This window comes from Apodemus sylvaticus, chromosome 5 (assembly GCF_947179515.1).
Source record: "Apodemus sylvaticus chromosome 5, mApoSyl1.1, whole genome shotgun sequence".
Lineage (NCBI taxonomy): Eukaryota > Metazoa > Chordata > Mammalia > Rodentia > Muridae > Apodemus > Apodemus sylvaticus.
Genome location: NC_067476.1, coordinates 68,444,446 through 68,469,113, shown reverse-complemented (window position 1 = coordinate 68,469,113; position 24,668 = coordinate 68,444,446). Strand labels below are relative to the sequence as shown.

Below are 24,668 nucleotides of genomic sequence, written 5' to 3'. Positions count from 1 at the left end.
TGTAAGTTGCCCTATTTGTCCTATTAATGGTGTCCTTTGGCTTACAGAAGCTTTTCAATTTTATGTTATCAATTGTTGTTCTTATAGCCGAAGCCATTATTGTTTTCTGTTCAGGATATATTGCCCTGTGCCAACGTTTTAGTCTTTTCTATCTTCTCCTCTATTATATTCAGTGTATCTAGTTTTAGGTTGAAGTCCTTGGTCCACTCAAGCTTTACGGAAGTTGATAAATATGAATCTATTTTAATTCTTCTATAGGCAGACTACCAGTTAGACCAGCACCATTTATTAAAGATACTTTCTTTTTCCACTGTATGATTTTTTGCTTCTTTGTCAAAAATCAAATGACCATAGGTGTGCAGGTTTATTTCTGTGTATTTGATTCTATTTATTTCATTGATAGGCTTCTACTAATACCATTTGGTCTTTATCACTATTGCTTTTTAGGACAATTTGAGGTCAGGGTGGTGTTGCCCCCAAAAGATATTTTATTGTTAAGAATCATTTTTGCTATCCTGAGATTTTTGTTGTTGTTGTTTTTTTTTTTCATATGAAGTTCAGAATTGCTCTTTCCATGTCTGTGAAGATTTTTCTGGAATTTTGATGGACATTGCTTTAAATCTATAGATTGCTATTTTGTAAAATGGTGATTTTCACTACGTTAATCCTACCAATCCATGAGCAGGGGAGATCGTTCTATCTTCTGAAATCTTCTTTGACTTCTTTCTTCAGGGACCTGAAGATCTTGTCAAACAGGACTTTCAGTTGCTGGGGAAGATTTACAACAAGATATTTTATATTATTTGTGGCTCTTGTGAAAGGTGTTCTGTCCCTAATTTGTTTCTCAGTCTGTTTATCATTTTTATAACAGAAGGCTACTGAGTTAGTTTTATATACCACCACTTCACTAAAATTGATTATCAGCTATGGTGGAATTTTGGGTGGATATATGTTTACTATCAAAACATCCACAAACATTGATACTTTGATTTCCTTATTTCCAATGTGTACTTCCTCGATCTCCTTTGCTTGTCTGACTGGTCTAACTAGAACTTCAAGTACTTTATTGAGAAAATAGGGATAGAGTGGGCAGCCTTGTTTTGTACTTGATTTTAATGGGGTTGCTTCTAACTTGATTTGGTGTTGGTTGTTGATTTGCTATCTATTGCTTTCATTATGTTTAGGTATGTACCATGAATTCCTGGTCTTTCTAAGACTTTTAATCTGAAGGGGTGTTGCAGTTTGTTAAATACTTTTTCAGTATCTAATGAGATGTTCATATGACTTTTTTCCTTGAGTTTGATTATATAGTGTATTACGCTGATGGATTTTTCTATATTGAACCATCCCAGTTTCCCTGGAACAAAGCCTACTTGACATTGATGAGTGATGGTTTTCATGTGGTCTTGGGTCGTGTTTGGAGAATTTTATTGAGTATCTTTCCATCAATATTCATAAGTGAAGTAGACCTGAAATTCTCTTTCATTGTTGGTTCTTTGTGTGGTTTATATATCAGAGTGATTGAAGTGTCATAGAATGAATTAGGTAGTTTTCCTTTCTTTTCTGTCTTGTGGAATAGTTTGAGGAGTATTAGTATGCATGTCTATTCCTGGAGCATGTTCTACAAGATTTCATGGCAGTCTCAGTCTTCAAGCCTGTTAACTCAATTACAGAGCAAATCGTCTAGTGTGGTTTTCAGATGACATCTTCCATGAAGCTAGATTCTCAGCTTCTATTACACAAGGGATTTTCATAGGAGAGAAGATGTCTATGTAGTGATTCTTACAATCAGAATTATCAATAAATAGTGACACATTTAGATGATGAACCATGTTGGTTATCACAAGTACCATATTCTGTCATTGTGTACCTGAGTGTTAGAACTCTCAATTCTTCCATAATTTCCCCTGTTTTCTTCTAATTATTTTTGCTTTCCTCACTCAGCCTAGCTAAATAATTGTCTTCAATTACTTCTTTAAACATTAATTAATTTGCATCTATTTCTTAAATAGCTACATGCAATGTCAGTATATATATATACATATATATATACTGCATGCAAATATATACATATATATATATATATACACTGCATGCAAATATATACATATATATATGTATATGTATATATTCAAATACTGGATCATCCTAACTATAAAAGCTTCAAAGCCATATGTAGGGAATAGAATGAGACACCAAAAGAAAAACAAAACAAAATTCTGTATAATATGAAATTTAGGAATGACATTAACCATTGTTAAGATAATCCAACTTGCGTATGGAATATTCTATATACACAATTAGACACTTTAGCCTTTGAAAAAAGTACAAAACATGGTTGTGGATACAAACCTAAAGTATGCTAATAATTAAGTTACTGAGAGATAGCATCTTGCCAATCAGTATGCCCTATGTTTGTCTTTTTCCTATATTATTCACCCATATTTCTCATGATTGGATTTTGAAAAACCTTGATATATTAGGATATGGACCTGAGTTTGAAAGCCATGTAAACACTCTTTTTGTTGTTAACCACAATCACAGGAACTGAATTTTCCTGAGCACTTTCAATTTGGCTGTTCCAGTGTCAAAAATTCTGCATGAGGCTGGGCAGTGGTGATGCATGCCTTTAATGGGGAGGCAGAGGCAGGTAGATTTCTGAGTTTCGAGGCCAGCCTGTTTTAGAGTGAGTCCCAGAACAGCCAGAGCTACACAGAGAAACCGTGTCTTGAAAAAAAACCAAAAAAAAAAAAAAAAAAAAAATCTGCATGAAATTATTTCAGAATTGAAAACCTGACGCTCCTCTGCTTTATTTTTCCATGTGGCAGATTATGAGATGACAGAAATTACTTAAAAGGCTTTTGTCATTTAGATAAACTAAGATTGGTGAAATAACTTCTTAGTCAAATCCTTTATCTTTTTTTTTTTTTTTCCTGAATTGTGAACTATGGCCAGAGTTGTCATGTTTTTACTCGAGTGTTTAAATACTAGTTGTGTACTTTGGGTATTTTACTTGGTCATTTTATGTTTGTTTCCTTATTTTCTAAGGAGAAAGAAAGAAAGGGCATGGAGTTGGTTGGGTAGAGAAGTGGAAAGGATTTGTGATGATGGGGAGACAAAAATAGTGACTTGAATACATATGGAATATTTTTTCAATAAAGTGTGATGATCAAAGTATTAATATAATGCATGGTCTTTGGACAATGATAAATCCATAAGTCAGAGCCTACAGAAATTGGATTGCAGACCTTACCATATAGGGCCTAATAACTCCCTCTCTCTTTCTACCACTAAAGTGAAATAAAGGTCCAAAATAACTATGATCAAGAGTGAGTGCTATAAGTACTCATCACACTTAACTACAATTATTGCCTGCTTTTGTCTTCTGGGGTTTACTAGTATGTAATATTTTGTAATAACAATTCAAAAAGTTAAAAAAACGAACATGGTTACAAACTGTTTCAGTTATGTCAAAGATTATATAAAATGTGGTGAAAGTTAGTTGATAATAAATTAAAATTGGTAAACAGATCACTGATTAGCTTTTATCCTTCTTAAAGGACATTTGAATTTCATTGCATTTAAACATTAATTTATGCTACATCATCCTATTTTGTTATGTACAAAATGTGATCAAAAGAAAAGGAAAATTAAAAGCCATTAATATCTTAAAATACTTTGAGTTGATTCACAATTTTTAAGATGAATGAGCAAATAATGTTGAAAATTTGCCCCTTGCATTTATTTAAGGGACTCTATGACTTTAACTGAAGCTTGACGAGTTGACTCTTCAGTCTGATGGTTGCACGATACTGTGGACCACAACCTCAGAGGCTTTGTCATAGTAAGTGAGAAATCTACTTAAATGTTCATAGCTTCTTTCTATTTTCAGTTTTTCTGAATCACACCCTTCTTTTTAAATATCATTTGATGATTATATGTAACTACTATTGTACTGACTGGTTTTGTGTGTCAACTTGACACAGGCTAGAGTGATCCCAGAGAAAGGAGCTTCAGTTGGGGAAGTGCCTCCATGAGATCCAACTGTGAGGCATTTTCTCAATTAGTGATCAAGTGGGGAGGGCCCCTTGTGGGTGGTGCCATCCCTGGGCTGGTAGTCTTGGGTTCTATAAGAGAGCAGGCTGAGCAAGCCAGGGGAAGCAAGCCAATAAGAAACATCCCTCCATGGCCTCTGCATCAGCTCCTGCTTCCTGACCTGCTTGAGTTCCAGTCCTGACCTCCTTTGGTGATAAACAGCAATTTGGAACCGTAAGCTGAATAAACCCTTTCCTCTACAACTTGCTTCTTGGTCATGATGTTTGTGCAGGAATAGAAACCCTGACTAAAACAAATTGGTACCAGCGTAGTGGGGTATTCCTGTGACAACCTGACCATGTTTTGGGGAGGACTATGGAAGGTCTTTGGAACTTTGGGCTAGATGATCCATTCGGTGTTAAGAGCTCTGTGAAATGTTCTGTAGGAGCTTGGATGATAATGTTGAGAACATTGCAGAAAATGGAGGCCTGGCTTGTGAAATTTCAGAGGGAAGATTAAAGACTCCTATCAGGGCCATGTTTGATTGTGAAGATTCTGTGGTTTTGGTTAGCTAGGGCTGAAGAATCAGCTGTGATTAACAAGATACCAGAACCACTAAAGCAAAGCTTTGTGTTACTGAGACTATTGATGCTGGTTAGCTGGAGCTAAGAAATTAACAGTGATTAAGAAGAGACCAGCATCACTGAGGTGAAATCTTCTGGGAAGTGTTTTCTGTGAGCACAGAAGCTGTGTTCCAGAGATAGCCACAGTTGTATTTTGTGCTGTGGCAGGACTTGGTATTATGTAAGAGTCACCTAGATGGTACTGGTTTTGAAGGCATGAAGGGGTCATGAAGAGCAGCTAAGGCTCTTGGCACAGTGAGAGGGCATGGAAGGCCATTGGTAAAGGTGCAGCCTCAGTGCAATTGATGGGCCAGGACATGAAGGGGTCATGCATAGGAGCAGAGGCTTGTCACCACAAAGAAAGCCTATGAGAGGCTATTGGTGAAGCCTAATTATAGTGGAAGATAGCAGTGTTTTGGAGATGCCAGTACCATGTGATGACCACCAAGAACAGCAGCAGTAGTGGAGTACAGGCAGCTGAAGCCTAGAAGACAAGCTGTGTGCTACAAAGGGCAGAGCTGGAGAAGTGCCCCAAGCCCTTGGATGAGCCCAGAAGATCGTGAGTGGGATCCCAGATATTGAACCATTGGAGTTTGAGTTTTGCTTTTGGTTGTGACTGTGCCCTGATAGCTTTCTCTCTTGAAGGAAGAAAGTATTTTAATGGCGCCCACAGTTAAGAGACTTTGAATTTTTAAAAGATTCTGAATTTTAAAGATATTAGACATTTTAAAGTGATTGAACTTTTAATATGTAAAAATTGTGGGACTTTTAAAGTAATTTAGATCTTGGGAATGAATAAGAAAGTAATGGTTGAGGCTTAATAATGATGTCTTTGTGTGTCAAGTTGACAAGGGGTCAATTGCACTGGCTGGTTTTGTGTGTCAACTTGACACAGGCTGGAGTTATCACAGAGAAAGGCGCTTCAGTTGGGGAAGTTCCTCCATGAGATCCAACTGTGAGGCATTTTCTCAATTAGCCCCTTGTGGGTGGTACCATCCCTGCGCTGGTATTCTTGGGTTCTATAAGAGAGCAGGCTGAGCAAGCTATGGAAAGCAAGCCAGTAAGGAACATCCCTCCTTGGCCTCTGCACCAGCTCCTGCTTCCTGACCTGCTTGAGTTCCAGTCCTGAGCTCCTTTGGTGATAAACAGCAATCTGGAACTATAAGCTGAATAAACCCTTTCCTTCCCAACTTGCTTCTTGGACATGATGTTTGTGCAGGAATAAAAACCCTGACTAAGACAACTATTGAGTTCAACTTATTAATCTGAACAGTCTATATGCTTGGCATGATACATGGTACATTTAGATCAGACACTAATCATAGTGCACATAAGATTAAGAGAGAGCAGCCGGGCGGTGGTGGCGCACGCCTGTAATCTCAGCACTTGGGAGGCAGAGGCAGGTGGATTTCTGAGTTCGAGGCCAGCCTGCTCTACAGAGTGAATTCCAGGACAGCCAGGGCTACACAGAGAAACTCTGTCTCAAAAAACCAAAAAAAAAAAAAAAAAAAAAAAAAAAAAAAAAAAAAAAAAAAAAAAAGATTAAGAGAGAGCAAGCCAGGCGTAGTGGTGCACGCCTGTAATCCCAGCACTTGGGAGGCAGAGGCAGTCAAATCTCTGAGTTCAAGGCCAGCCTGGTCTATAGAGTGATTTCCAGGACAGCCAGGGTTACACAGAAAAACCCTGTCTTGAAAAAAACCAAAGAGAGAGAGAGAGAGAGAGAGAGAGAGAGAGAGAGAGAGAGAGAGAGAGAGAGAGAGAGAGAGGGAAAGAGAGAGAGAGAGAGAGAAAGCTGAATGACACCCAAAAAATAAAAATAAATTTGTGTGAAAGATTTTTGATGATCTGCCATAGCCATATCTGCTGGATATGGGGAGAGTCTTTTTTGTTTGTTTGTTTGTTTTTTGTTTTTTGAGACAGGGTTTCTCTGTATAGCCCTGGCTGTCCTGCAACTCACTCTGTGGACCAGGTTGGCCTCAAATTCAGAAATCTGCCTGCCTCTGCCTCCCAAGTGCTGGGATTAAAGGTGTGTGCCACCAAAGCCCATTGGGGAGAGTCATCATTAATTTCTTATATTAGTCTCACATAGATTTCAAAAGAATCTTTAAGCAGTTCAGGAGTTATGAATGAATAAGCGCTTTTTACTGCTGTAAATATTATAAGTGAGAATCATTTGTTTGTATATTTAGATAGACATAATCATTACTTTAGCATATAATTGATATTTTCTTTCTACATTTCAGTTGTTTATAATATGAATTGCACAGTCAGTCCTTAAGCAAAGGACATTTACATAATCACACTGAAAAAATATCTGACACAAATTTGTGTTACAAGGCATTCGCAAGATGATTATTTATGAGTTAACAAGTGCATCTTATCACTCAGACAAAGTAGACAGGGAAGGGAAGAGAAGCTACTGAGAGACTTGACATCCATTACAGTCCATGTAACCATGCCCTTTATGAGGACTCTGTTCTTGGTTCTTAAGCTACTTTGAACATCTGCAAATCTAAAAGTGAAATAGGTAAGTAGCCCATAAAATTTTGACAGTTTCCAGACACTCTGCCTAAAATTGTTCATTTCTTCTTTTTTTTAAGAGTTTTTTTATTGACTTATTAATTTACTATATGTTAGTACACTGTAGCTGTCTTCAGACACTACAGAAGAGGGTGCCAGATTTTGTTATGGATGGTTGTGAGCCACCATGTGGTTGCTGGGATTTGAACTCAGGACCTTCGGAAGAGCAGTCAGTCAGTCAGTGCTCTTAAACGCTGAGCCATCTCTCCAGCCCCTGTTCATTTCTTCTAATGTTAGTGTCTGCCCTGACTTGTCTGGTCAAGGTCATCTGATATGAGGGACAGAAATGAAAACAGGACAGTTGGAGGCTTCACAGTAAAATATAAGCTGTGGCAATGTTATTAAGAGCAATTAGACATTTTTTATACCTTTATCAGAAATAATATAATGGAGATTGGCAGGATCAATACAGTTATAATTGCCAGGATTCAGTGATATTTGCAAACTATACATAGTACTCAAGATTAGTATCTAAAACTGATTGTCCTGTCCAACTTCTATGCTTCTTTGACTTCCAAGGTACAGAGAAACATAAAACACCCTGAATGTTCCACTGCCTGAGGAAGTATGTCAATCTCTCAGGAAGTGGAAAGTACTTTGTTCCTTAGAAGTCAAGGACTCTAACTTGAAAAGTTGATTCCTTCCAAGGTAGCTAGGCCAAACCATGGTTCAGTATAGGTGAGGACATCTTTAGATATGCAACAGGGCATCCTTGTCAACATTGCTGATTTTTTGAAAGCCAGACTTGCATATTAACTCAAGAAACATATTTCCATACAGATTTTGTTCTCTGATAGTTTAGAAGCTGATTAAGAGCTATTTGCTTGCTCATATAGTTTTTATCCATGATTTACATTAGATGATTGCCCTTATGACTAAGATGAAAGATGATTCACAGCTGGGAAGTGGTGACACATGCCTTTAAACCCAGCACTTGGGAGGCAGAGGCAGGCAGATTTCTGAGTTCAAGGCCAGCCTGGTCTACAGAGTGAGTTCCAGGACTGCCAGGACTACACAGAGAAATCCTGTCTTAAAAAAAACAAACCAGCCAGTGGCACACGCCTTTAATCCCAACACTTGGGAGGCAGAGGCAGTGGATTTCTGAGTTCGAGGCTAACCTGGTCTACAGAGTGAGCTCCAGGACAGCCAGGGCTACACAGAGAAATCCTGTCTGGAAAAAAGAAAAGAAAGAGAAAAAAACAAAACAAAGCCAGGCGTTGGTGCTGCATGCCTTTAATCCCAGCACTTGGAAACCTAGCATTTGGAAGGCAGAAGCAGGCAGGTATATTTCTGAGTTCGAGACCAGCCTGGTCTACAGAGTGAGTTCCAGGGCTATACAGAGAAATCCTGTCTTAAAAAAAAAAAAAAAAAAAAAAAAAAAAAAAAAAAAAAAAAAAACCAGCTGGTGGCACACGCCTTTAATCCCAGCACTTGGGAGGCAGAGGCAGGCAGATTTCTGAATTCGAGGCTAGCCTGGTCTACAGAGTGAGCTCCAAGGCAGCCAGGGCTACACAGAGAAACCCTGTCTGAAAAAGAAAAAACCAAGAAGAAAAAGAAAAACACATTATGGGATATTCTTCAAATATTTATTTATTTATTTATTTACTTACTTATTTATTTATTTAATGTGTATGAGTACACTGTAGATTGTACAGATGATTGTGAGCCATCATGTGGTTGCTGGGAAATTAGGACATCTGCTCACTCTATCTGTAAGTACACTGTAACTGTCTTCAGACAGACTAGAAGACTAGAAGGAAGGAAAGATAAGAAGAAAAGGAAAAAGAAAAGAGAAGAGAAGAGAAAAGAAAAGAAAGGGAAAGAAAATAAAGAAAATGGCTGGAGAGATGGCTCATCGGTTAAGAGCACTGACTGCTCTTCTGAAGGTTCAGAGTTCAAATCCCAGCAACCACATGGTGGCTCACAACCATCTCTAATGAAATCTAACTCCCTCTTCTGGAGTGTCTGAAGACAGCTACAGTGTACTTACTTATAATAAATAAATAAATATAAAAAAAAAAAGAAAGAAGAAATGAACAAACACAGCAAGGCCAAAATCCAATAGGCCAAACACCAATGCTTGCAGCTACATGTCGAGTGTATGGGACTTATCACACATTTCTCTTGATGACAAAAGCCTTACGTAACTCTTTCAACTTCCTACTGAATCCTTAACATATCTTTTTAGAGCCACTTCTATTGAGTTAAGTATAAGGAAGTTACCAACTTATGTCTGAGATTTTCTATGTTGTTGTGTTTAAGCACTCTATCTGAAGGAAGCAATGTGTAGGAGTAAAGGGATTTTGTCACCTTGTACTTCAAGGTCATGGTCCATAATCAATGGAATTCAGAACTGGAACCCAAATAAAAACTGTATCAGCAACCACAGAAGCATGCAACTTACTGACTCACTCAGTCTCATGATCAGCTAGCTTATCAATCCATCCCAGACCCATTCCAGGAATGGTACTATCAATCTCATATTACTCAGTACAGTTTCTCATAGACATGGACATTGAAGATTGCAGTCTCAACTGGAAAATTTCTTAGTTGATGAACTGTCTGCTACAGTAATTTGATTTATGTTGTGGCATATCCATTACACACACACAAACCAGATTTGTGTTTTGTATTCTCACCAAGTTAAAGTTTTTCTAGCGTTACAAACACTACATGATGGGCTAAAGGGATGGCTCAGAGGTTAAGAGCGCTGACTGACCCTCCAGAGGTCCTGAGTTCAATTCCCAGCAATCACATGGTGGCTTAAAATTATCTGTAATAGGATCTGATACCCTCTTCTGATGTGTCTATTGTCAGCTACAGTGTATTAATATACATAAAAATAAAATAAATAAATAAACCTTAAAAAAATAAAGAAACACTACACCACTACCTCAATGTGTTTCAGGCTAGTGCTTGCCTTTCAACAACATGTTTTACATATTTTCCAAAATAAATTTAATTTCAAATTTTTATTTTGACATACCAAGTTAATGATAATAGTAAGAAAATATAGTTCCATCTTTAAGGAGGAATGTCATGTAGTCACAGGAGAGCAAAAAGCCTTGAAAAAAAAGTAATAACATGTTTTTATAACAACAAATCCTAAGGGGAAGGGCTGCAGGGATATAAATCCCAAGTGGGACATGATATAGTAAAATGCTGCCTTCCCCTTTCTGCTAAGGAAAATCAATCTTCTCAGGTAAACTCCTAAGATTCCTAATCCAAAAAATAAGATTAAAACTTACGTTTTCTGAAAAGATTTATATAGTTTTCAGATTAATGAACGTTTGTATCCTACTTGGATCAGCATGTCTAAAATCTAATTAAAATACTATTTTATCTTCAATAATGAAGATTGAATATCTTATTACTATCTATTAAACCATATTTTACTAATTTTAATAGATTATTAAAAGATCATTTCAATTTTTTTTTTTTTGGTTTATTTCAAGACAGGCTTTCTCTATGTAGCGCTGGCTGTACTTGATCTCACACTGTAGACCACGCCGGCCTCAAACTCAGAAATCCCCCTACCTCTGCCTCCCAAGTGCTGAAATGATTTCAATTTGTATATACATATATGGGTGATTTCAAGGACTGTGTACTCTTTATCTGCATTTTGATTACCTTTTTCTAAAACTTTCTTAAGATAAAGATTATGGAAATAGTCTATTAAAATAATAAATTTTAAATTTTAACTCTCTTTATATATAGTCAAATTCTCCTATAAAGACACATGCCTAAGTTCTAATTTTCATGTTTTCTAAATCGCAAACACTTGGAAAAATCATGAAACTTCACATAATTGCATATAAACAGAAGGACATATATCTCATGACTCTTAATTAAGCCTCATATTTTTTTCAGTGTATCTACTATGAAATACCCAATATCTTCAGCTATGCATATATATGTGTGACTTCATGTTAATTACACCATTTTTTTAGCCTTTTACATTGAATGACTATAAGATTTTTCTTTTGGTTTCAAGTGACACCCCCTTCAAATATTATACAAGTATGATGGCCAACAAACATATCTCGAAATAAAAGTATTTAGGAATTATTTGTTGCTTATCATAAACTAATTAACAGAAATTTTGCTGAGAAACAGTGAAAAAATATTAGCTGTTCTTTTGGTTAGGAATAGGGGTCTCACTTTTAAAACTCTGAGTTTTTCATAGAATCTTGATGCTTGGGGAATAATTTTATATATATCTGAATATTAAGTACAGTGAATTTGAAACTTCAATATGTTGTCACTTATTCTCACTAATTTAGGAGGTGAATATATATTATTTTTAGATTATAATGGTAAATATATTATTCCTGTTAAGGAAAGCAAATTCAGGAAGACTAAAGTGTGGGTAATATTTGAAAAGAACTGTTTTTAGATACCAGAGTTTATTAATTGTTATGTGAGAGAGATTATTAAAATTAAAAGATTCAATCTTATTTGAAGATTGAAATATAATTATATATGTATTTGAGGATAAAATAAATTAAAACTAAAATAATGTTCCACAATAAATGTATTTTGAATATATGACTTTTAATTTTTAAAGTTTACCTAAGAAACATGTACAGGAGAAATTGCTCCTCTCTGGATGAATTCATTTTGTTGGGAATTACCGATAACCCTGAAATGAAAGTGGCCCTCTTTACCACATTCCTACTTGTTTATCTCATTAATCTTCTTGCCAATCTTGGGATGATCATCTTAATCAGAGTGGACACTCAGCTGCACACACCCATGTACTTCTTCCTCAGCCACCTCTCTTTCTGTGACCTCTGCTATTCCACAGCAATTGGACCCAAGATGCTGGTGGATCTTTTAGCTGAGGATAAATCAATTTCCATAGTTGGATGTGCACTGCAGTTTTTCACCCTCTGTGCCTTTGTAGATTCCGAGTGTCTACTGTTGGCAGTGATGGCTTATGATAGATACCAGGCCATCAGTAACCCCTTGCTCTACACAGTGAACATGTCCAGCCAGCTGTGCTTCCTCCTGATGGCTGGGGTTTACCTGGTGGGAACAGCAGATGCTTTGATACATACCACCTTGGCCTTCAGTTTGTGTTTCTGTGGGTCCAATGAGATCAACCACTTTTTTTGTGATGTTCCTCCTCTTCTATTAATATCTTGCTCAGATACAGAGGCAAATGAGTTAGTTACATTCACAATTTTTGGATTTATTGAATTAAGCACAATTTCTGGACTTCTTGTCTCTTACTGTTATATCATCTCATCAGTCTTGAAGATCCGCTCTTCTGATGGAAGGTCCAAAGCATTCTCCACATGTGCCTCCCACCTGACTGCAGTTGCAGTTTTTCAGGGAACTCTGCTCTTTATGTATTTCCGTCCAAGTTCTTCCTACTCTTTGGATCAAGATAAAATGACATCCTTATTCTACACCCTGGTGAATCCAATGTTGAATCCTCTGATTTACAGCCTGAGGAACAAGGATGTGAAAGAGGCTCTTGAAAAGTTGAAGAAAAGGTGACTTTATATCAATTTCAGATATAACTGTACATGTTTGCTTTTAATTCATTCTCCATCACAAAACATTGTATAATGTATTAATGACTATATATCAACAAGTCTATCATCTAATATTAGTAAAATATTACATCTGTCTATGCCTAGCTTTTAATAAACATCATATTACATTCTCTCTTTGTAGAAATTTAACTAACAATTTCCATTGTGGCCAGATTGTATGTATTGACATTCATTCAATGTCAAATTTAATATGATGTAGTGTATTATTCATTGATTTTGGGAGATTTGGATTTTTCAAAGAAACCTATGTAGTTAATTGACATTGATACATACATGTGTGTGTGTTTGTATATATGTGTATATACATACATTTATAATTAATGAATATTCTCATAATTAATAGATTTTAGAGACTATGTGCATAAATCTATCGACTCAGCACCAGAGCCAACTCTCTAATCCAGTTTTAAGATACCACTTTTTAAGAGGTAGATATTCTGTCTGTACAAAAGGAAAAAAAGATGCTTTCAGGGAAGGGGAAATAGTCTGTGTCATGACTCTGATAGTAGTTTTCTTCTGTGGGTACACGTTTGTAAAATCCATTTTGTTTGATTAACACAAGTACCTGTCTTGGCAATGACTAAATGGAAAAAGCATGGAATATTTTATGTTCATAAATATATACTTTAGGGCTTGAAGAAAGTACAAAAAATGTTGTAGATACAAATCTAAAATAATTGTTAATAATTATGTTACTGAGAGATGAGTATCTTGACTTTGAATATGTCTTTGGTATAACTTTTACACAAACTGTTGAATAAGACTTCCTGTTTCTAAAGCTCTAAAAATTCTTTCTGAAAAACTCTGGTTATAGACATAAGGTTATAGTATATTGAAGATTTTCTCTTTTTTTCTTTTCAGTCACAGTTTCAATTCTAAACTCTCCTAAGCTCATTCAGTTTTACTGGTTCCAGTAGCAAATGTTTTTTCATGAAAATATATCAGAATTGAAGATCTAGTGCTGCTCTGTTTCATAATGTGGGACAATATGACATATCAGCAGATGCAAGTCAGATGATGCTATTCAGTTCCAGGTGTTTGATCTGATGGACATTTCGATGCTGAGACAGATAACTCATGTCTGACTCTGACAGTGTTTATCAATGTGATTACCAGGAATTCTAAGAAATTTTCTAAGCATCAGGTTGTGATGGGCAAAGTTCATCTCAGGAAAGTTCTAGATGACAGAAGGTTTTTACCTACAGGTTTTAGATGCTTGTTAGGCCTAACATCATGCTGAACACATCATGTTAAAGCCAGAAGGCTCCTTACTGAGGAGTTAGCAACTCAAGTCTTGTCACATTATGCAGAAAGAACACACCATCAACTTGATTGTTTCTGCCCTCAGCTCTACAATTCTCTCTGATATGGCAAACAACACAAAACAGATACGAGGCATATATGTGGGGCATACATGCAAGCAAAACTCATGTTTTGATCCTTTAGTCCCAGCCCTCCAGAGGCAGAGAAGGATCTCTGTGAGATCAGCCCACTAGAGTACAGAGCTCCAGGCCAACCATGACTACACAGAAAAACTCTTGTCTTGAAAACCAAGACACATCACATAGACAGACAGACAGACAGACAGCAGACTGATAGACAGTTGCCTTAGAACATGCTGAAATAAAAAAAAAAAAACCTTCATTTACCAGAGAGATAATTAAAAGAATTTAAAAGCACTCTGGGCAGTGTTCACACATAATGCCAGTACTCAGGCTGGCTGATCTCTAAAGCAAGCCAGGACTACAGAGTGCGTCATGATAGTCTGGACTACACAGTGGAACTGGGGAGAAAAAAAAAAAAGAAAAGAAAAGCATATGATTATGTTGGCGGTTTTTGGCCATATTATCCAGAAATACCTTGTAAGAAATTTTCAATTTAGTCTCAGTTTTCTTTGTAACTCCACCTTAAGCCTGTTTAAGTAATTTTTAGAGTTTTTTCATTATACCATACAAAAATTTTTAAAAAATGGAGTTCTAGCCAGGCTGTGGTGGTGCTCGCCTTTAATCCCAGCACTTGGGAGGCAGAGGCAGGTGGATATTTGAGTTCAAGGCCAGCCTGATCTACAGAGTGAGTTCCAGGACAGCCAGGGCTACACAGAGAAACTGTCTCAAACACCAAAAAAAAAAAAAAAAAAAAAAAAAAAAAGAAAAAAAAAAAAAGAAAAGAAAAAACAAAAAAGGAAAATGGAGTTCTAGTAATAAAATACATGATAAAATTCTGATTTTGCTAATGCCATTGTCTAGTTGATGAAGTCACAGTAAAATTGGGGCAGGAAGTATAATCCAAGCAGCAAAAGAAGCCTTTTAAACATTTTAAATGCCATATTTAGCATATCTCATACCTAATTTTTAACAAACTTTACTTGTTTTTAGTTACTTGCTTTAGGGGTTAACCTTTAACATACTTAAGAAAGCAAAAGCTCAGCCTTGTAAATGAATTAAATTTGTACTTAGCACAAAACAAAAGAATGATTATTTTTAAGGTGACTGACCATTAACTTGCATACTTAATCATTTTTGAAGAGTTTCTAACAAGTTAGTAACTTTTGTAAGTTTAGTATTTTTAAGTTTTAAAGACACATCACTAAGTTTGGTTAAGCTGACTGTGTAACCTTAGGAACATATTATATACAAATTCATCCCAATTCAAAATATCTTGGAGATTTGCTATGGTTGCCTCTTCAGTCTCAAAAGAAAATATAATTAACAGAAAGTTCATTGGGGCTAAGAAATTTTATAGTTGCTGTCTTTTAGCAAAAAAGCCACATCTCTTTCTGGCTTTCCTCCCTTACAGGTTTTTCTGACTAGTGTTTTCAAGAGACAGGTGCAAGCAGTTCTGTATTACTGTTGTGTTACAATGAAATTAGATTTATTATTTCTTATAGCAAAGAAATGGAGCTGCAGGAGTACATTAAACCTTTTTTCCAACTGTTGGCTCCTTTCCATCACTATCTCCAAAGCACTCCTGCCCCATCCATTCCAACTTTACTTTAACAAGACTCTATTCTCAAGTACCTCATTGCCAAGGTTTCCTTCCACTATACCCTTCCTATACTCATGATCTATCTGCAACATTCTTTTTCTCTCCATAGGTTGCTTTCCATGCTTAGTTCATCTCTGTCATGTACTAATATGAGGCCAGTTAATATTGAGCATCAACCTTCCTTAGGAGGATCCATTTTGGATGAGGATGTGAAAAATGGGGTTTTGCCAATTATAGGTGGAATAATTTGCCCACATTGTATTTATTGGAAAAATGTAAGTTCTTTATCAGTAATAGATTATTCCCATGAGCTACCTCTTTAGCAGTAAGCCAATAACCTACTGTTACAGATAATACATTTTTATAGAATTTAAGTTTCCTAAAAGCAACTTAAAACAAGAGCAGACCCTATTCGTCAGTAGTGATAAACAGATAAGAGTGTAACCAATGGTCTATTTTACTAATCATACAAAAACTTGGTCTCAGAGGACTGAGAAAAGCCCATTATTTAGTTCTACTCTCACTTTAAGGTTATAACTCCTTTACAGTGAAAGAACCCCAAAAGCCAAAAGAAAACTTTTCTTACCTTCTCCTAGGTCCATGTCCCCTACATTTACGTGTCTGTTGTGGGGTGGGGTGGGAATGTCTCTGTAAGTGGATAATAATACAACTATATATGCTGTTTTACTTCAACCTGGATTGGCCTTCAGGAAATCTAAAGCCAGACAGTTCATTGTCAGAATATTTAAAATATAGTAAAACTTGGGAAAAGGTTTCCAGGCAACAATCAGTCCATTTCCAGGAGTATAATAAAGCTTAAGGTGTGGCTATATAAAAACTACTTTTCAAAGTACATGTGACCACAGGTGTAACTTCTAGAGCTAAAAGGTGTGATCTGACTGAAAGCTAGGAAGTCCTCAGGCCATAAAGTACACAAGACTTCTCCCTTAAGGATAGATAATGGTCTAAGGGGGGGGGGGGGAGAAGAGTCTGGAATAACCATTCTGGGGATTTTGGGTGAGGCCTGCCTTTATTGCAAAAGATCAAAGAAATCTATCTCAACAGATAACAAGGTGGGTGAGGTCAGTCTCCATAGATAGCAAAAAGGTCACCAGTTCCTTAAAAAAACAAAACAAAATAAACAAACAAACAAACAAAAAGCCCTCAGAACTGGGAAGAGGTGGGAGGGAGGACTGGGGAAGAGAAGGGGGCTTACGGGACTTTCGGGGGAGTAGGGGGGCTAGAAAAGGGGAAATCATTTGAAATGTAAATAAATTATATCGAATAAAAAAAATTTAAAAAAAAAAAGCCCTCAGCTTTCTGGTTGAAATGTGGGTAATTTTTTTTTCTACTTTGAGGAAACAACCCTGCATGATTAGCATTCCTGGTTCTTAGAGCTTCTCAGAATACCATGACCTCTGGGCCCTACTCCAGGTTCTCAGTACTCCTCCAGGTTCCAGGGTCCAAATGTACCTTTACAGCTACAATTCTAGGAAAACCCAAACTAGAACTTCAGGGAACAATATTTACAAGCTTATAATTGTGATACTAAATAATCACTGAAAAATGTATAATTGTCTTTCTGACTCCCCCAGTCTCCTGCAACCTCATTGCATTATTTTCCATGTCAATCACAGTCCCTGGGATCTGAATCCACTGCACATCAATTTCTTTCCAAAGTGAAGCCATGTCTTCTAGGTCTCCTTGATGGCATACTTGCCTATAGGATGCCATGACCTGCACAATTTTAAGAGTGACGTGATTAGGGAGATGGAGAAAGAAACAGATTAAAAACGTGGAATCAAATGGGCTGTGGGCTGATAGAGATGCGCTAGCATCCCAAAAGCTCAGCATCTTTATTATTTGCAAGCAATGACATACACATACATGGTGCTCCATTAATGATACCAGAAGGACCTTATTCTACTTACTAACAAAGACACTGACAAAGGCATTCTGTGCACTCTATATTATAATGATAATGACAGGAATGTAAACACTCCAAGCAGGTACTAGTAACAAAGGAGACTTTCTTGGGCTGCCTTTGGGCCCTAATTATGTCCATCAGCTCTGGACAAAGTTGCTTAAATCTGTCTTTAAGTATCTTGAAACCATCATAGCATTCCAGAGGGGCAGGGTACAGCTCCTGGGTCAACTGGCTCAGCTTGGCTGTGTGACAAAGAAGGCTCTTCAGGACAAACAGAGAGATGTAATTATGAGAGAAGCTGACTTTGAAGAGCTTGGAGCATTTGCTCAGGGCAGGCAAGAGGGCTTTGAAATGAGAGTCATTCATTCCACACTGCTCCAGCTCCAGAATTTGCAGGGTACTTGTAACTTTCTCAAGGATGAGCCCGGGAAGCTCATAGCCTACATCAGATAGAAAGAGAGCATTCAGGTTCAGATGCTTGAGCTTACAAATATTCAGACAATTGGGCAGGTACTCAAAGTCTGACTGTAAGAGCCGAGGGCAGTCCACAATTGACAAGGTCTCCAAAGGGTTCGTCAGGCAGCTAGGGAGAAAGCAAGAGATTATTTTTGCAAAATGGTATTCAAGAGCATTGGTGGGCTTGAAAGGACCTCAGGTAACACTTGTTCCAAATCTAGTCTATCTCTAATGGTTTCAGTTTCATTCATTCTAGGGAATGGATGTACCTAAGAGAACTTAGATCTGTTCCCTACCACAACTGTGTCCATTTTCATCTTCAAATCCAGTGTCACATATTTTCCATCATCTACACAAACCCTTACTCAAACTAACCTTTCACATGTAAGCAATTAGAAGCATGCAGGTACATGGTCACACATATCTGAGTACAGAACTTATCTGTTCAGATATGCTATGTATATCTCTAACACTGCTAGGTTTACAGTGGTCAGACCATCAAGGTCTTACTTACTAACTTCTAAGGAAAAGAGTTGTGATTTCTATGTCTGCAGAATGCTCTTCATCCTCCCTTACCTGAGCCACTTGTCAAGGGAGTCTTCTAGAAGGTAGATATCATTCAAATAGAGATTCTCGAGACAGTTGAAGTTGGAGAGCAGAGAAAGCAACATGCTTTGCCACTTGTCGTCCCGGTCTTCACAAGCAACAAAACTGAAGGACTTCTTAATTCCCTCTAACATGAGGGTGCGAAGATTACTCATCTGCTCCATGTAAGGAACAAGGTCTTCCAGGAATTCAAGACGGTCTTCTAGGAGACACCACTGACTCAGCCTCAACTCCAGGATACAGTTTAAATCAACCAATTTAAAGAAATTTATGACAGTAGAGACTGGTGAGGCACAAATGTGCAGCTTCCTACAGCATAGATGAATGGAAGCTTTTCTCTGCTGGACCCACTGCAACAAGTATATGGTCCACTCATCAAAACTGGCCTTCATGACTTCAAAATCAGTTACCACCTTAAAATGTATTTTCCTTCTGAGGTTAGGACAGGTCTCTACTGGCTTTTTCTGTGCCAAGATCTGTGGTGAGTAGTGATCTTCATGGGATCCAGTCCATATGTTCCAGAAGTCGTGGTGCACATTCCTTCTCAAATCAAGCACTCTGAGTTTGCACCTACTGTAGATGGGTAGAATTTTCAGAAGATCAGACATACTTCATGGTCCATTCCTGGTCCACATCTCACACTTCAACTATCTCTTCCAAATGCCTTTTTCCCTATGCCTAGTATCCTTGTGCCACATGTTCAGTTAAAAAGGAATCAGCTGCAGCCCTATCTGTCTCCCTTCATTCCATTCCATTTTATCCCAGTCTCATTCCACTTATACTTGTGTGATAAACAGGGACAGGTTATTCCTCAGGAGCTGTGTCCTCCATATATCCCATCATTTGCTCTGATGGCTGAGCAACCCTCTAGGCTGATGCTATCAGAAGCCTCTGGTCCACCTTTGGCCAAATACTCCCTGTTCCCAGATGTTCCTTCTCTACACACACAGAGCCTTCCTCCACCCTAGCTGGGTTTTGCTTACCTGGAATAAACCTTCTGTGTTACCAGGACATCCAACCCATCAAGCAGTGCTTTCAAAGTCTCCAGGTGAGGGTCATCTATCAGAGCTCCTACAGGAAGACATGGGAAGGGCCAGGCAGACACCATTGCCTTTAGGACCTTTGTATGCCTGCTGGTGAAGGCCCCCTTGAACATCTCTGGAAGTAGGTGACTGGGCAGTTCCTCCAGAGAAGAAATGGCTAAAGCTTCTTCCTTTAGTAGAGTGTGTCTTGCCCACTGAAAGAGTGTGGACACAGAGTCAACACTCATTGTGACTGATTTTCAGGAAAGATGATCCTGGGAAGCATAAAAGCAAAGACACCGTTCAGAAAACTTTGAAAGCCTATCTTCCACACAAAGACTTCTCCTCCCAATATCACTGCTGTGATGGTAGATGTTGCAGGTTAAACATTTTGATCACTGGATATTAGTTTTAAAGCCATACTTCTCTCTGGTGTGAGAAACCTCTTCAAAGTGGGCTCTTTCCCAAATACACCCATCCAACTCCAACCATAGCTCAGAGAAATATACCCTACAGAGAAGGGGTCAACGAGAAAGCCCACACACATCTTGATATACTGTTCAACACCCCAGGCCCTGGAGAGACAACTGGAGATGCATATACCCAGTTCCCCAACCTTTCCACAGTCTGTATCCTCCCAGCTGACCCAGTCTGTAATGAGGGAATCTGTGTAATAGGCATCATTAATTATTGACTTCAATGATTGGTTATTACATGCACTGGCATTTCAACAGAGGAGGTTAAGTGGGCTGCAAATTTGTCCTCTTCAAGCTACATAGCAGAACAGGATGGTAAAACACTAAACTGAGTCTGCAAACCTTTAATAGCCATTGCCAAGGTCTGTAGCTGTATGTAAAACATTTGCAAAGACAGGACTGAGATGGAGCTTATAATTTCCATGTTAAAGTCAGGAAACTTATTAGCTCTATGTCATGGCAGGTTACTTCTAGACTTCAAGACTGCCCTGCCTAACCTCTCCAAAAATGAAAGGAAGATCAAAAAAGAAAAGAATTTGAAACTATGTGTAAGAGCCGGGCATGGTGGTTCCATGCCTGTAATCTCAGCCCTTGGGAGGCAGAGGCAGGCAGATTTCTGAGTTTGAGGCCAACCCGGTCTACAGAGTGAGTTCCAGGACAGCAGGGCTACACAGAGAAACCCTGTCTCAAAGAAACCAAAAAACAAAAACAAAAACAAGCATTCCCCTAGTACCCCCAGAAAAGATCAGCACAGTCAAGACATTTGAATACTCATATCTGGAATGCCCCACAGAATTTCCTGGAGTTCAGTGTTACCCTGATATTCAGAGTGAGACTGTCTCAAAAATACACAGAGAAACTACAGACTCAAAAAATGCCTTGTGGGCTGGAGAGATAGTTCATCAGTTAAGAGCCCGTTTTCCAGAATTCCTGAGTTCAATTACTAGCAAACACTAGGTAGCTCACAATTATCCCTGATAGGATCTGGCACTCTCCTTTGTTGTGTCTAAGAACAATGTACTCACATACATAAAATAAATTAATCTTAAAAAAAAAAAGACTTGTTATAAGCAACACACACTGGTCTGATGGTTAGCTGTCCCTCGGGTTGCTGAGGCAGCAGAAGCTCTGTTAATTATGTCCTTATCTCAAAAAGAAAATAATCAGTTAACTAAAAATATATACAAATGACACATTGAGGTGAATTTAAAGCTAGATTCTGCTGAGTGAGATAGAGTGCCCCAGTAAGGAAATTTTACCTGATCTGAACACGTTTAAAAATCTCTAGATTCCAGCAGAGGTAAGCGGTGACTCCAAGTGGCTCTAGGCGCCAAAACCCTGAGTGTGTCTCCAGCCACTCTATTTATACCTTTCCACTGAACTGCCCACTTTGTAAATACACCCTCCCAACCAAAATCTGCAGTCTGATTTAATAGTTGAATGACAACACACTTTCTTTTCTCATTTGGGAATTTAGATGATGTCAGGGTAGATTGGATAAACTCTCAGCCCAGGAAAAGAACTTAAACTACAGCAATAAGTAGTTATGAACTCCATCCACTAACAGAATTAGTGAACACTGACCTGACTTGTTAGTGATGGATTTATAGACTTGGATTTGTTTTGTTTTTTAATTTTTTTGAAAGATTTTATTTACTATTATATCCAAGTATACTGTAGCTGTCTTCAGACACACCAGCACCAGAAAAGGGTGTCAGATCTCTTTCCGGGTGGTTGTGAGCCGCCATGTAGTTGCTAGGATTTGAACTCATGACGTTCAGAAGAGCAGTCAGTACTCATAACAGCCCTCCTGCCTCAGACTTCCCTATGATATGGTGTGAGCTGCCACATCTAAATGAGTTTTATTCCTCGGTTTTGTTTTGTTTTTGTTTTTGTTGTTTTTATGAGGCAGGGTTTCTCTGTGTAGTCCTGACTGCCCTGGAACTCAATCTGTAGACCAGGCTAGCCTCACCTGCCTCTGCCTCACGAGTGCTGGTTTTAAAGGCATACTATACCACTGCCTCGTGTGAGTTTTATTCTTATGTGAACAGCATAGTTCTGACAGTCAGCTTAGGATTTACAGGACTGTTCCTCATGATTGACCTGAAGTATTGAGAGACCCCCCCAACTCAATGTTTTTAGACCTCTAAACAATTAGCCCAGCAAAGAGTAACTTGTTTTTCTGCTTTCAGCTTGAGAAAGATAGCCCACCCTGTTCTAGTTCCAATGTTTAACTATACAATGCCCCAAGGACGTTTGCTCCAGATAATCTCTAACCTTCCTTACTTGCTCATTCTGTACTTCCCCATTCCCTGCATGCTTTGTCCACCAACCCTTATCTTGAGATTTTTTTTCCCCTTTAAATACCCCTGACTTCAGTTGCACGGGGTCTTCAGTCCTCTACCCCTGCATGATGTACTGCTGTGGAACCCAGAATTCTTGAATAAAGAAATCCTCATGTTATTGCATAGAGACTGTTTCTCACCAGTGATTTGGGTGTCGCCTTCTGAGGTGTGGGGTGCTGGGGCACCTTCAGTTTTGTGGGTCTTACAGTATAAAACAGAGAATATTAGGGTTAAAGGACCTTTGGCATGGTCTCCATTATGATTCTCTTCTGGAGGTTTTGACGTGTGCTGGATGCTGGGGCATGCCAAGGATGAGGATGGTGTAAAATTATTCATCTTGTGATGTTGATGCTGAGGATACAGCTCAGTTGTCATGATATCTGCAACATGCGCACAATTAATACAGGAGGCAGGAGAATGGTCAAGTGATTCTAGCCTGAACTGCATAACGAAATCAGGTCCCAACCAACAACACTGAGACCTGTGGTCCTTTGTCACATAACAGCTTGGCAGTGAGACTTGAAGGATCAGGCAGTTTACACCATGACTTTTCAACTTCTGTTCTCAAAGCCTCTATTCCACCCACTGCAGCAAGGAGAGCCTTTTCAATCATCCACCTGGTTAGGTTCACCATGTCCCACTGAATTCCACCCACTGCTCCAAAACAAATGTTAAAGTTTTTTAAATAAAATGACATAAAACAGACACTTGGGGAATGGCACCATGGATAATAGAAGAGGGCCACAGACCTTAATAGGATTCCAGAAATTAGCACAACTGACTCCATGGCAGATGGATATACCATTCAGACCATAAAACTCAGCAGGTCGGAAAGTACCACAAGCCAACACCAAAACAAAATCTAGTCCATTATAGCTCATACATCTAGGAAATTCTCTAAATGTACTAACCTTGCTTTTGATTTCTGTTATTCACCTTCTGGCTAACTTTTCTTGTTAACAGATTTTTAAGATTTATTTATTGTTATATGTAAGTACACTGTAGCTGTCTTCAGACACACCCGAAGAGGTCATTGAATCCTCGGATCTCATGGATGTTGTGAGCCACTATGTGGTTGTTGAGATTTGAACTCAGGACCTTTTGAAGAGCAGTCAGTGCTCTTAACTGTTGAGCCATCTCTCCAGACCATCTTTGTTCTTAAAATATCTTCAACACCAAGTATAGGCTGGGAAGTAAAGACCCAGCTTAATATTGCCTTAAACTTATATCTGGATAGTTTTCTCTGGAGAATATATACCAATAGAGAAATCTCTCTGCCCTGTTGTACCCTCTAGCTGTCTCAAATATAAACCTTCATCAGGCTCAGCATGTAAAATCTGTCACAAGAACCAACACAGACACAATTTACCTTTGTCCCACCAGATACTAAATCCTGCTCCTTTGAATTTTACTCCCTTTTGGAAAGGTTATTTAGGAGAAAGCATGATGGAGAAAGGTGACCACTCCATTGATGGTGAGAGTATAAACTTATACAACTGCTTTAGAAATCATTTTGGTAGATTCTCAGGAACCTGGAAGAAGTTCTATCTGAATATCCAGCTATACCACTGCTGAGCACATACCTAGAAGATGCTCCATCATCCATCAAAGACACTTGCTCCACTCTGTTCATAGCAGCTTTATTCATAATAGGCAGTAAGTGGAAACAATCTAGATGTCCTTCAATTGAAGAATAAATAAAGAAAATGAGGTACCTCTAAACAATGGAATGCTGTTCAGCTATTAAAAACAAAGACATCATAACATTTTCAGGCAAATGGTTGTAACTTGAGCCCATCATCCTGAGTGACATGCTAACCCAGTCCCAAACGGACAAATAAGGTATGTACTCATTTATAAGTGGATATTAGCCATAAAATACAGGTATCATATTAAACTCCACAACAAATCTAAACAAGAAGGAAGGCCAAAGCTAGGAAGGTTGACTCTCACTAAGAAGGGAGAATAAAATAGTCATAAGAGACAGATGGAGGGAAAGAGGATGGTGAGGGGAATGCGGGTTCAGGATCAGGGATGGGGAAAGTCAGG

At 38.2% G+C, this 24,668-nt stretch overlaps 2 protein-coding genes across 2 annotated transcripts; one reads left to right on the top strand and one right to left on the bottom strand.

Annotated features, from left to right (window-relative positions):
- The first annotated feature begins 11,819 nt into the window (after positions 1–11,819).
- On the top strand, positions 11,820–12,743 carry LOC127685570 (olfactory receptor 5W2-like). The gene has a single exon (XM_052182877.1). The coding sequence runs from the start codon at positions 11,820–11,822 to the stop codon at positions 12,741–12,743; it is 924 nt and encodes a 307-aa protein (XP_052038837.1).
- Positions 12,744–17,717: 4,974 nt separating this feature from the next.
- Positions 17,718–20,046, bottom strand: LOC127685554 (oogenesin-3-like). Its single transcript, XM_052182857.1, has 3 exons — positions 19,760–20,046; positions 18,747–19,349; positions 17,718–18,297 (listed from the first exon to the last, which is right to left on the bottom strand). Exons 1-3 carry the CDS (start codon positions 20,044–20,046, stop codon positions 17,718–17,720), a joined length of 1,470 nt encoding a protein of 489 aa, XP_052038817.1.
- Between the last annotated feature and the right edge of the window lie 4,622 nt (positions 20,047–24,668).

Coding starts and splice junctions, on each gene's coding strand:
- LOC127685570 (XM_052182877.1), top strand. CDS start 11,820: ATGTACAGGAGAAATTGCTCCTCTCTGGATGAATTCATTTTGTTGGGA.
- LOC127685554 (XM_052182857.1), bottom strand. CDS start 20,046: ATGAGTGTTGACTCTGTGTCCACACTCTTTCAGTGGGCAAGACACACT. Junction 19,350..19,759: donor ACACAGAAGGTTTATTCCAG/GTAAGCAAAACC, acceptor ACCCATCTACAG/TAGGTGCAAACTCAGAGTGC. Junction 18,298..18,746: donor TCCCTTGACAAGTGGCTCAG/GTAAGGGAGGAT, acceptor CTTTCTCCCTAG/CTGCCTGACGAACCCTTTGG.